Genomic DNA, 13,952 nt, shown 5'->3' on the forward strand with positions numbered 1-13,952 from the left:
AGGCTGATGTTCAGTCCACTCATAGTTTACAGTATATACATACATGTACATATGTTTCATTTAGTTGTATTTGTATTTTTGATACTTACGTACATTTTTAACATGATATCTTTACATTTACTCAGGAATGACTTTTGAGTCACAAGACCTGAAAACCCCAGAAAAGCACAACAGCACAAAAAGGAAAAAGTCAGGAAAACTTTCTTTAAAACCTGCTGAAAATAACAAAGTCAAGCATTTCACACATTTATTTGAAAGAACAGCCATACTTTGACCGGATAAACGTCTCAGATAAGACACACAAATTTACTGACATTCATGTCATATACAAAATATAAGACTTTCCAAATGTAACCAAGAGCTCACATCCTTGAGGACAGGCTAAAGCTGCCCACCCCTTATGATTATTCAATAACCAGTTTCAACACCACCAATACTTAGGGTGGAAAAGAGAGAGAGAGAGAGAGAGAGAGAGAGAGAGAGAGAGAGAGAGAGAGATCACATTGCTTGGTTTTCACCACTTCTCTACACAAGAAGTGGTGTACTTACATTCTCCTGGCTGACTTTAAAATCTTTGGAGTATACAATCTTACAAGTTTACAAATGCACATACAAACAGGAAATGAAGTAAACAATGCATTAAGAGGGACTACACACAATGCTACACACGTGACGTATAGCAAAAAAATGCAGAGTGGAGCGCAATAGTAGCCTGAATATATATTTAAAAAAAAAAAAAAAATGAGTGGAGATCAATGGATTAATATGATCTCACCAGTGAGGTGAGCAATTTAACATAACTCAACAACCAGCATCAGAGGAAATCTCTGTCTGCAAGCTCATACAGTAGTAGTTGAATTAAATTGTTACTATAAGACACTTCCAGTATAATCTCAATAAAATTCTGAAAGAAAGGAAATTTAGTCCATCAAATAGTATCTAACTTGTTGCTTTGTTGTACTGAGAATGTGTTTTTTTCTTCTTCTATGTAAGATCCTGTATGAGCTTCCAGACACAGTAGTACCAGTAGTCCACAACGAGTTCTGAGCCAAAATGTCACACGGGTAACTCCCTGATCTCAGTACAAGTCTAAACAAGACCTGCATGATGTCAAGTTCTGTACTTAGCCTCTGCACTCTGTGAAGGGTAATGTCAACCCACCAGGTCCCAGTTTTATTACATGGATATCAAATGAAAACAATAGGAATAGGAACAAGAAGAGTTGTGTATTGGCTCAGACGCTCAACAATGTGGTCTCTGTGTGACATCACAGTAAACAAAAGGGAAGAAAAACACATAATATACAGTATCCGGGACATAAATAAAACGTATGACGTTCGGGAGTAGGTCCTCTTTCTACAGCATATGGCAGCCGAGTTCAGTACACACGTCTCACATGAATGAATTTTAAAGGCAGAGAAGCATGTGTGAACCCAACAAGCAGCAAATGGTAAAACAATGACTAAAATCACAAAATCAAACTGAGAAAAGAGGACTTTAAGGCTTGTGCGGAAGAGTTGAGCAAGTTATACAGACAAACACGCAAACAGAAAATTCAGTAACACTGACTTCACAGTACCTCAAAGTAACCAGGGATCCATTTTTTCCAGAGATTATTGGCATGACGCTTGCCCCAAAGGCTTTAAAAAATTATTACTTATGGGTATTTGTCTTACTGAGAAAGATGCACCTCTGCCATCCAGTTTCAAACTAGTACATATATTCAAAGGGGAAATCTGTCATGTTATATGTAGGCGTCCAGTCAGTGTTGATGGTGAATGTAGTCAATTGAAGCAATAAATTCCTCATCGTGTTCTCTGTTGACTGAGAAAGCTATGCTCCTGCTAAAGAAAATCTGTTGCTTTTCCAAAAGAAGCGATTTCAGCTTAGATTTAGCCTTTGTGTAGCCAGGGGGCATTCTGCTGCTCATTAACAAAACTTGTTCTCTTTCTTGTAAAATAGTAAAATAATTCCAACAGCAAAAATGGCATCCAAACACCTGCAGTAGGAGAGCTCTTTTTTCTCAGTCAACATGGCACGCACAAATACATTTATGCTTCAATTCACTTTACTCTGATTTACCATCAACACTGACTGGACATCCACATAAAACATAGCAAAATTTCCCTTTAACCTGTTAGATGACTGGATGGTCCAAACACATTACAAAAGTCAAAGAGACGTGAAATGTTCTGTCGTATGAGGAAAAACAAAAATGAGAAGGGGAACCAAATTAAATGAGGATGTAGAAAGATTATATATAATAGTATAGTGATAGTTTTGCTGGTGGTCAACAGGTGCAGAATGGACTATTAGAATTTAGAAGTACAACAGTAGCAAGAGCCGAGTATGTGGTGCGAGTCCAGTGAAGGCCTTAATCAGTCTCGATTATGTTTCAGACAATTCATAACGTAAACACCTCACACTAGAATACAACTGTGCGCTTGAGAAAAAAGAGGGTTTCAACATAAAGCTGCGATGAATCTAGTCAGTACTCTCGTGATTAAGTGTCTGTTGCAGCATTAATGAGGTTCACCTTTTAATTATACTTAATAGCCAACTTAGTAGCCATCTCATTCAAAACAATTCCACACATATATGAATGTTTTGACTTTTAAAATAAAAATGTGAAATCACTCCAGGTGGCTTCTTTGGAGTCACCTGGACTCTAAAATTGGCTTTATGTTGAAGGTTTTGTGTGCTTTAAGGAAGTTTTAATCCCTAATGCAAAGGAAAAACCCACCGTTTTGGTCACAGTACCACCTAAAGTTAAGTAGAAAAGACATAAAAAAAAAAAAAAAAACTAAACACAGTCACCGAGTTGAGTAACCAAAAAGAACATGTAACTGGGTTAAGAGAGTGTACTAATATGTCGCTAATGAAGAGCATGGCTGAAGGATTCTTCCAGTAGAGAAGCTATTTTCTGTTGGTCCACCTGTGAAGAGAACAACAAATACTTTTAAAGAAACTAGGACATCAGAAAAACAGTCAAGGCATGAAAATCCATTAAGAGGACTGACTCATAAAGACAAAGGTCTACATATACTCCGCCCACAGAGCGATGAAGTGACTATAAAGCATTAACGTAGGTAGATGAGTGGGCACAGGAGTACATATGTAGCAGTAAATGTGATAAGGCTTTTAAAAGGGGGAGGTGTGTGTGTGTTGGAGGGTATGTAGGAGAGTCATCAGGGGTCATCTCACCTTTAAAAAATCAACAGCATTTTCACAGTTTGGTGCAGAAATAGCACACTCACCTAAAGTATCACCCACACATTTGCTTGCAGCTTTGCACGTGCGCGCACACTCACACATATCTCTCTTTGACACACAAAACACCCACCTCACTGATTAAGCCCAGCTCCACCAACTCTCCAGCCAACTCTTGAACATTTTCATCTGAAACACACACCAGTGGGTTAGTAACAATAATTCATAGAGATGTAACATCATCTTCACATCAACTCTACCATCACTCACTATCTCCATCTGAGGAAAAGGTCAGGCTCAGGGGAAATACCACAGTCAGAAAATTTGGTCCAGATGCTACTTTTAAATCCCTATTCCGCCAACAAACACCAAATTGCAGCTATTGGTGTTGCTCTTTGCATCTCTAAACCAAATATGGTTTTTGCTAGTGCCAAATTAATTGTATATTCCTATGAACATCTAGCAGAGCTTTTATTATGTGGTATCTTATAGAGCTGAAAGGACAGAGTGGGACTTATCTAGCAGGAGAATGAAAAGGCAAACATGTTTTAACAAGCATGGTCTTCATTAGGCCATGACCTGTTAAAACACGTAGCTTTTTAAATGTTCCTCTTTAACCTTGTCATTAAAGGCTTAATGATTTAATAGCTGGTCATAAGCCCATTCTCCTTTGCACAGTTTCAGAGTGCCCAGATCTCGGTTTCTGGGCTGATATTCTTACTTTTGCCTTTGACTGTTTAACCGAAAGAAAAAGGTGGTACATTTCAGGTAAGACTTCTTTAAAGGATCCACATTCAACAGTTAAACAGGAACAAATGTATCTCAGAAAAGGCAAAGATTAAGATTACTTCACGACAGGAGAGTCAACAATCCCTGTTACAATGCAGCTGCAAAACTTTCGTTATACAAGATAACTAATTCTCTGACTGCGCTATTCCTCATACATTACATGAGAGAAATGAAAGTACTACAAGTGAACTACAAAGGACCTCAACAGAAGTCTCAACAAAATATATGCAAAGCTGCAAAAAAAAAAAAAAAAAAGCGGGAAAAATACACACAACAACAAACCAGAGTTTCTAACATAAATTGTTCCTTAACTTTCTCCTGAAGACGTTAACAAATATCTACGCAAACCTCCTTTCGGTCCCTGACCTGATTTTCTAATAAATGGATGGTATTTATTACAAATGTTGTTCATTATTATTTTAGCCACTGCCACAAATTAAGACATTCTTTGCCTGTTTCTAGTCAGTGGAGGAGTTTTCATGGTCTACTGCTTTTTAATAACCTGGCTGTCAATTAACAAAAGTATCAGGAATGTGGCTGGGACAAGACAAACAAGAGGAGGAGATAGATCATCCAACAGCTTTGACATTAAGTAAAGAAAAACACCAGCACCCCACAGCTATTGATATTGGAGCCGAGGGAGAGGCTTCCTGCCTTGTTTCCGCTTTGTGCTATCAAATGAAATCATCTCACAAAATGGGGTGCTATTTAGTTTTGAGGAAAAAACAAGCTTCAATTGTGAATGATTTAGAGCAGGGAGCAGAGATCCACTCTAAAGGCCAAGGGGGTGAGATTTAAGTGGTTCAGTTAGCTAGTGAGCCTGCACAGTGTGACTTTGGACTTTGCCGTGTTGATAAGGAGATCTTAAAGAATATCCCCTGATATCAGCAGGAGGGACTGTTTACAGAGTGTACAGGGTGTGTCTATGAGACGGACCAGTGTGTGAGTGTACATGAATGTGAAGTTAAGTGTGTGTGCGCAAGTGTTACTAGGCTGTGAGTGTGCAAGACATATGATGTGAGAAACAGTGGAAGAGAGACAGAGCCAAAGAGATAAAGTCAAGTTAATATCTGTGAGTGTGTGTGAGAGAGAGTGTATGCGTGTGTGTGAAAGTGCGTGTGAATGAGAGACAGGGAGCTGAAAGCCTGGAAAAGAGATGGTCAGATCTTGACACAGGAGGTGACAGCTGTCCGCTGCAGCCTTTCACAGGCCAGGCATTCCCCACAAGCCTGCAACATTATACATGCCTACCATACCTGTGTGTGCATGTGCACGTCGGATCATACTGCCTACATTATTCTGACCATTGAAACAGTTGTGTTGTATGTTCTTTTCTCACTTGCCTTCCTCTGGTTTAATCTTCAATTTTAAAATAAATACATTCAATTAAGTTAAGCAAAAATTCAAGAATTTGTCAGAGAAATTATTGTTGTTTACAAAGACAGTGTTTTGAACAGATTTCATGTTCGTTGGGGTTTAAAAGCCACCATGGTCATTAAAAAAACAATTCCAGAAACAATCAGAATAAATTTGTCCAAAATATAGGTCCATGGTTTTCATGACACGAAAGCGACAGTCAGTCTCCCGGCCTAAAATAGTCTTGCATACTGTATATTGTGACGCCATCGAGTTGCGAGCTCTGTCTGGAATCTCACTCTTCCTTTCCTACATGCCTCAGTGCGCACATATGGAGAGGTGCTGTATATTAAAACTCTGTGTGTGGTATAATCTGAGTACAGGGAACTATGCAATGCAGTAATTCACACCGAAATAACCGTTTCATTTATCATCACCTCTAGTCGAATGTAATTCTACCATTGGCCCTAAACCTGAGCTGTAAACCGACCTGCACAAAAGACACGTGTAAAAGACGTGTCACTCCCTCCCATATCTCAAAAGGTACTGTATTAATTCTGGTATTGATTTTACACACATGAAAAAGTGCTTAAACAGGGATAAAACTGGATGACACACACTCATACAGGCAAGTCTGACATTCAACAATATCAATCGCCTAATTGCAGGAGCCACTGTAATATTGACTGAAATGTCAAAGGTTGATCCTTATTTAAAAATACTCTGCCCCATTTTGTCTTAGTGCCCATTTCAAACCACGCAGCTCACGTTTGATGTCATGAAACTTGACTGCGAACATCATTGTGAGACTGCTAGGTGAGACTGTGGGCACAGCGCAACAAAGGTAACTGTGTCAATTAGGTCACAGAGTGAGAAAGTGTCAGTGGGTGATAGAAGAGGTTGTCTTACGAGGTAACATGTCACAGCTTAGATGTCTATTCAGTTTATCCTCCAGTTTCAGCAGTAATGTTAGCTATAGAGAGAAAAACAGACAACAGCAGACAAAATGATGATTATTTTTTTGTACCTCTGTATGGTTAGGAAATACAAGCAATATCTTGCTGCTTGAGGGTGACCTATATGCTGCATTTTGATTTAGTTAAACAGTAACTGATTAAACCAGAAATAATTTAACAGAGACTTACATGATACTTTGCTCCCTCCTCGACAGCTTCTACGTTACACTGCATATGAATGACCTGCCAAAGAAATATACCACAGTAAATATACTGATTCAGTGACTGATCCTGAAAATAAAGGAATGTTATCAGGATGATAACTTGTGAAATGTCAGCAATATGGTTGTGTCTTTATTTTGTGAGATGCAATATTATGAGTTGTACACACCCGCCGTGTCTCAAGCTCTGCAGGTTCGGGCGTGGGGGACTTGACCAGGGGGACGACAATGGGAGATTTAACAGTCTCCTGTTGAGGCTGCTGAGGACAGGGCAGCCCGAACGCCGTCATTGGATAAATACCGTTCCTGATCCAGGGAAGGAGGGAGAGACAAAGAAATGCAGTGGTGAAAGAGAGGGGAGATAGGAGTTGGAAAAGAGATGGGAGTTTTAAAAAGTATTACAAAAATAAAAAGTTTGAGGTGGGGAAAGTAAGAAATGAAAGAAGAGATGAGGAAGAGGAGGGGGAAAATTTAAAAAAAGTGTTATGTTTTCAAATTGCCACATTGATACAAAAACATGTATCAGCATCCTTTATTTGTAAATTAACAGTACCTGATTCTCTTTCTATATAGATGAAACCTTAATTCAAAATTACTTTTTACTTTTCAGTGTCTCACAAAAGTAACACATTAGTCAATAACTATTAAAAAAATAGGAATTACTTTAAATCATAAATTTAAATCATTATAAAATCATGGTCCACCTGTGATCAGTTCGCTTCTTTGGCCATGATTTCATAACATACACAGAGGTCATAAGTGACAGTGGATAACAGCAGAGATTCTGCTATGAATTCAGAGTAAAAGTAAAATTTAAAGGACGGACAAGTGAAGAATATGGACTGGCTGCACCACAGTGGCCATGAAAGCATGTGGCCATGAAAAAAAAAAAAATTAATTTGTCTAATGTTGACTATTTAGTTAAATCGCATTAAAACATCTGGATTATATTTCAGGAGACGATTATAACATAATTAATTAATATCATATTTTAAAAGATGATGGAAGAGAGACCACAACAGTCAGATAGTCTAATACTGCCCCCATGTGGCTGGATAGTGTCTTTGCTTCTTACCTCACATCCTCCAGGAATTTGTCGAGCTCCAAGGCAGGAAACTGTGAAAGTCTACAGAAAGAAATAAGAAATAAAACAAGATTATCCACTTTGAGGGATTTTAAACCATAGAATATGCTTTATATTTCTTAACACATACGAGTAATAAAACACAGATAAGTGTCTTTGCTAAACATATTTAGAATGAAAGAATAAAATGATGTTGCTGGAGAAAAACATACCTCAGACATTATTGTATCTTTATGTGTCTATAATTGAATTATTATTTAAATTATTGAATTATAATTAAATTATTATTGTATCTGAATGACTGCTGTTATCAGTCGTGCAGTGTCTAGCTGATGCCGACTACCACTAGACCAGCTTCTTGTGCTTACTTGAGCTGAACGTCCTCTTTGGTCTCAGCGATGACCAGGTTGGGGTCCAGGTTCTTGGTAATTTCCTCCAGGGCGTTCTCAGGAATCATATCTGTGAATTATAAATCATTAAAGACTGATTCGGTGGTAGTGGTTGTTTGGATGGATCCCTTTAAACTTATACTTGTTTTAATTGATGGTATTTGATGATGTGTGAGAGGCAGGAAAAGAGATTCATTCCCCTGTAAGTGCAGTTTTACATTTTTATGTGTTAGAGGGTTAACCCTAACCCTAACCCATGTTCAAGTGTGCTTTTGGTAATGTAAAAGACAATTTTTACTCCGCTTTAGACCACGTTTGGTCTCCACGAGCCTCTCAGAAAAATATCTGGCTCTGTAGGCTGCAGGATGTTTGACTCTCTTCCCCAGCTAGTCATCTTTGTCTCCCTTCCACTTGATGCTCTAAGGACACGATCAAAGACCCCCTCTCCAGTACATAAACATTTAATTACATTACATTATTGGATATACGTTCAGCTGCACCTCTTCCTGCTGAGCAAGCTCACAATTTTTAACTCTAGCTCAGGTCACTTACTTGCTCTGTCTTCTTATGTCTCAACTCTGTCTCAACTTTATTTTAGTCAAAAAACAGATATACCAAACTTGTTATTCTATGTCACAGTATTTTTGTAAGTTTATGTTAAAGACTTACGTTGGTGGCTGACAATACAATGTGCAGCCAGTAGTTTTAGCAGCGGTACTTCAAATAGAGCCTGGTTAAACAGCAGTTCTCGTGCTGTTGGCCTTGTACTAGGATCACACTCGAGGCACTTCTGGATTAACTCCTACAAAAACAAACATTTGGGTCACACACTGCTGGACAAACATCTTAGATACACAAATGGGACTCTCTAAGACACATTATAAAACACACAAAGAGCTCAATATGCTTTGATCTATCAAAATACTCATAAACATGTAAACACATACCCTCTGCAGTGGGTCCTCCAGTAACTGTATGGCATTGTTGATGGCCTCTTGAGAAACATAAGAGGACTCGCCATTTCCCTGGATTTCCAAAAGTGCCATCTGCAACACACCAACGACATGTTAACATACAGTATTGGTAAAGGGCTCAGTCCATTCGGTCTTGTCTCATGAGTCTCACCTCTAAGGCACACATGCCAAACGAGTAGATGTCTACAGCTGTGGTGACATCATCAACAGCTGCAATGAGAAAAAAATGTAAAGACATGTTATCATAGCTCAGTCATTACTTGGAACATAGACGCAGTAATTACACCAACTTGTGTTTAGTCTGCGATCCCAGTGAAACAAAATGTACTTAGTGCTGGGTGTAAAACACAAATTAGTTTTGAGTACCGATCAAAGTGTGCCCATAGCAACGAGGATTGTTAGCGACTCACAATAACTACATTTTGTTGGACCGTATATTCTCCCAGAAAAAAATACAATAAACAATAATATTTCTGGGACAATATGTTATTGTATTATAAATTATATAAAAACCACACAACCTAAACAATACATAAAACTGTGATTATGGTAGGGAAAGCCCTGCTAGTAATTCTAGCATCATGTTGGCTAAATCATTGGTGACATTCATAAGTTAACAAATAACCACAGTGGGCAATATTGAGGTGGAGTTATCATGACAGGCCTACTGGCAAGCATCAAAAATTGGTATCAGATGCTTGTTCAGGGTCTTATTCTTGTTTAGTTATTCTTAAAAATGTTTTGCTGTTGCACTGAGAAGTCTGCCATATTATGTTGGATAAAAAACAGGAAAACATACTTAACAACAACTTACCCATCAAACAAAGGAACAGAAAAAATTGTGGCATACACTCCCCTTATTCTATTGTGTTGTGTGTATCATCTGAATTACTCTGGAGTTCAGAAATCTGTCAATATCAATAACAACATAAATAACACAAAGGGTCATCTGGGTGATGTCTACCTCCGTATTCTGGGGCAAAGAAGTGCAAGTTCTTCTGCTCTTCATGACACGTCTTCACATGGTTGTTGATTGTGTCTGGGGCAACTGTAATAACAGGAGGACAGAGTATGGTATACACAGAGAAGTAGGATGCAGAACAGTGAGAAAGATGAGTATGAAGCAGGAAGCATTTGACTCCATTAACAGCACTTCACCTCCAGTACTTAAAGAGTTTAACCATACCTGATCCAATCTTGATTAGCCCGTTGTGTTGGATGAAGATGGTGTCACAGGTCAGGTTGCCATGAATGATGGGAGGGTCACAAGAGTGGAGATAACTGCAGTACAGGAAAAACAACCAACAAATACAAACTCCATGAGAAACTAATTTGATTGTTTTCCATGAAGTGCATTTTTCTCTGAGTGAGCACATTGAATTAAACATAATGTCTGAAAAGGGGAAACCGACCTGAGGGCAGACAGGATCTGTGTGCACCATCTCTTCCAAGCCTGTTGGACCAAACACCTTATCAGAATGCTTACTAGCTGGTTTCCAATATGAACTTACTTTGACTTGGATGTGATTCAACTTTTCTCCAAACGTGTTTACAGGATATGTGCAAAACGCAAATCCTTTCTATGGCCAAAAGCCAAATGCAAACTAATGTATTTACAAGATTAATCGTCCTCGCTCTTATCCATGCTGTGATAAAGGGACTGTCACTTTTCACAAGATGGGTGGGTAATACATACAGCCAGTCATTACCTTTTCATTCATGGTTTTGTGATTCTTCTTTGTCTTCTTTAGAAACTGCTTCAAGCTTCCTGATGACATATATTCAGTAATGAAAATCACCTGAGGGAGAGGAAGAAATTAGGGTAAAACTAGTAGGCAGACTTCATCGTTCACCACTTTTTGAAATGATTATTTTACTTTTGAATACAGCCAAAAGATTCAGCAAGAAGTCTGTGTCAATGTTTCAGTTTTAAGTTACAGTTGATGTTTTGGCAGGCCTGACACTCACCCTAGCCCGGTTCTCCTTCGTGTCGGCCCAGTACTTGTGAAACTTGACAATATTTGCATGTTCCAAATGAATCAGGTTATCAAATACTGCCTTTACTTTCTCCTAAACACACAGGGAAAATAAAATATGATGAAGCACAACATGTTATAGGGTGCATGAATTACCAAGGCACATAAAGACAGATTCAAATAAGACAACAGTGTTCTTTTCCCTTTTTTACCCTCTGAGGGAAAATCTATACCACATCACGATGAGCTGACAGAGAAAATATTGTTTACTGTCCCAATCCATATTTGGTAGAATTATATAGCTAAAGTCAAGACTACATAATAATCAGTGCATAATCACTAAAGCGACTATCTTTGACTGTTTCATTACTACTCTGTCACACTGGGCCTCACCTCCAGCAGTTTAAAGTTCTTCCTCTCTGAGATCATGACTTCATTCCACACTACCTCGACCCCTTCCTCTGTGTCCATGGCCAAGTATGCTGCGTCTATCCCTGGGACATTACGCTGATTCACCTACAGTGGAAACGAACAGAAAAAAGCTTATGAGATAATACATTTAAACAGTGACATGAAATACAATACATGTTGTATTGTATTTCATGTTTTTCAACAGCAGCTCACAAAGGAATTAACAGGAAAAACTCGAACAGCGTATATTTACTGCCATCATCCGCCTCTAGTTTCAGATGTAATGCATTGTCTTTTCTTTCTTGCATTTTTGCCATTTGGGCGTTAAATTCCAATTCTGACAACGACAAGCCATTTTTAAAATAACTTCATCAAATAATCTTGTAGGTATTCAATCCACAGTTCCTTTTTTGTGCTTGCTAAAATCTATTGATAGGACAACACACTGGCTAGATGAGCGTAGTGTTGCCTTCATGATACTTGATACCTGTGACTTATAAAGTCCCTTGGACCAATAACGTGAAAAGGGGAGATATAGACAAAAACAAATATTATCATAAGTTTGACACAGTGTCTTAAGTCTGATAACATTTGGTATGATTAATTACGCTTTCATATAAGATGTACTCAAAACTAAAAGGCAGTGATGTATGTGAGAAAAGAGCAGAAGCAAGGCCATAATGATGGGCCAGCAGGAAAAGATATTGTTGATTTTAGACACATAAAAAACCTTATAAGAGCTCAAAATATTGATTGGATTGAATTTACATCCCTAGATGTAATGCAATCTTTTACATCTTTAGAAAAAGATCTACATCACAAACTAACTGCATCCGTTAATTCATTGTTAAAGTCAACTGAGCAGCATGACTCTGATGTCATCAGGTCCAAAAAGTCACTTTGGATTGAGGAGAAATGTGATGGGTCTCATGATAGCTTCATGACACACATGACGTGGAAGAAGTTACCTCCTCTCTGCGTTTCTGCCAGCGGCCACAGGGACTCTCTTCCAGGATTTCACACTCATCTTCACTCTCATCTTCATCCTCTGTTGCTGTGGTGGCAGGAGGCTGCATGGAGGCCACAGGCGAGGACACAGATGCTCCACCTTGTACCTGATGAGTACTACTGGACATCTGTCCTGCTGCGACCTCTGACATGTTCCCCTCTTCACCTGGAGCTGCTTTCCCCTGTGGATCCGACATCGTGACACAAGTCGTATGCTTGCTGGCTTTCCTTCTCTAGGCTCCGGCTCCTGGGCTGCGACAAGTGATAGGGAGCCTCTTTCTTGCCTTCTCCTCTCTCTGTCTGAGCTGTTCACACATCCATTTTCTCCTCTGGTCTGGCTTTCAACAAGGTAGAGCTGAAGGAGTGAGGACTGTAAACAAATGACACATGGAGAAAGGCGGTGGGGTCAGATGGATACTGTTACCTTTTGCAAGAAGCGTTACTAGTACTTCCCCAACTAGGTTTGAAGGGCTGAGAGACGAGCATGCGTCGTATGTTACATTAGTATGTTGTACTCAGAGTCAAAGCGACTTTACTGTCACAGGACACTAAAACATCTGTCACTCAAACTGACTGGCCATCGTAGCTAACTTAGCTAGCTGTTGAAGGCTCTTGCTAATCTTCAGCGTTAGCTTAGAGAAGTTCAGCCTCCCACTCCTTAGCTAACTTTCACAGCTAACAAGCTAATGGAAGGTAAATAAACAAATAGCTAGCATAAAGTTAAGTAGCAATGTACAAATAGCTTACCGTGGAACAGAAAACTAGCAGCGACAAAAGAGCCGTGGGTTACATACTGATGAAAAAGCAGTAAAGAGAGACTCTTTAAAAGAAAAATGCTAGTTCGTCATAAAATATGTTGTTGGCTTTCAAGTCCCTTTCTCTTAGCAGAAGTGGGAGGGGCGGGGCAGTACGTGGGGAGCGCTTGTTTGCGCGCAGAAAACGCAGTGGTGTGGAGTTAGTAGAATACACATATAGGGTTTGATTTTATGCATGACAAATATGGCATTTATTACAACGTACAACGGATATATTATTTTGTTTAATTAATGTCCTCTCTGAGTGTCCTCAGTCTGTAGAGTCCGTTTAACGTCTCTAACGTCTGTGTGTTTGTTTTAACTCCGGCTCAACAACGTTCAAACACTATCGCATCATTTGTGGGAACAAGCGTCGCTTCTAAAGCTAAAATACTAATTAAAAACGTTGAAACAACACGCATTTCAGTCAACAAGTATTGTATAATTTTCGTGTTCTTTAAAACTTTTTTTTGTTTTTTTAAAAAGCCCAGTTTGCCGTCTCAATATTAATTTCCTAAAATCAAGCGCGCTGGTTGTGATGGTGAGCAGCCCGAAGAACAATCAAGATAGTTCACACCCGTCATGCTAGTGTGGTGGGAGCGGCTCGAGGAAAAACAAAGAAAAGGAAATATGTGACCGTATCTCACGTAAAATTTTCAGTAACTCACTACACCCATTAATTATATGCTGTTTGGCTTCATCAATAATCTTTTTCAGACGCAGAAGAGTTTAGGGGTCCACTCTTCGTGGTTTAAGCGAAAACGGAAGTGCCCAGAGGTGAACG

General features: G+C 39.0%; 1 protein-coding gene across 1 annotated transcript; it reads right to left on the reverse strand.

The window, feature by feature from the left end:
• Positions 1 to 233: 233 nt before the first annotated feature.
• Positions 234 to 13,655, reverse strand: LOC311254672 (nuclear receptor-binding protein-like). Its single transcript, XM_084348552.1, has 18 exons — positions 13,122 to 13,655; positions 12,335 to 12,744; positions 11,349 to 11,471; positions 10,948 to 11,049; positions 10,689 to 10,778; positions 10,392 to 10,432; positions 10,166 to 10,260; positions 9,944 to 10,027; positions 9,131 to 9,189; positions 8,953 to 9,051; positions 8,675 to 8,807; positions 7,985 to 8,075; positions 7,608 to 7,658; positions 6,703 to 6,838; positions 6,501 to 6,554; positions 6,265 to 6,328; positions 3,344 to 3,399; positions 234 to 2,935 (listed from the first exon to the last, which is right to left on the reverse strand). Exons 2-18 carry the CDS (start codon positions 12,569 to 12,571, stop codon positions 2,876 to 2,878), a joined length of 1,575 nt encoding a protein of 524 aa, XP_084204678.1. The 5' UTR covers positions 12,572 to 12,744; positions 13,122 to 13,655; the 3' UTR covers positions 234 to 2,875.
• Between the last annotated feature and the right edge of the window lie 297 nt (positions 13,656 to 13,952).

This window comes from Pagrus pagrus (assembly GCF_965226575.1).
Source record: "Pagrus pagrus genome assembly, chromosome: 1".
NCBI lineage: Eukaryota > Metazoa > Chordata > Actinopteri > Spariformes > Sparidae > Pagrus > Pagrus pagrus.

Bases quoted from the DNA above. Each gene is read 5' to 3' on its own strand.
- LOC311254672 (XM_084348552.1), bottom strand. From the start codon at position 12,571: ATGTCGGATCCACAGGGGAAAGCAGCTCCAGGTGAAGAGGGGAACATG. The intron at 8,076-8,674 runs GTAAGTCTTTAA...TATAATTCACAG, and splicing joins TTGTATTGTCAGCCACCAAC to ATATGATTCCTGAGAACGCC. The intron at 2,936-3,343 runs GTGGGTGTTTTG...TTCTCTTCACAG, and splicing joins AGCTGGGCTTAATCAGTGAG to GTGGACCAACAGAAAATAGC.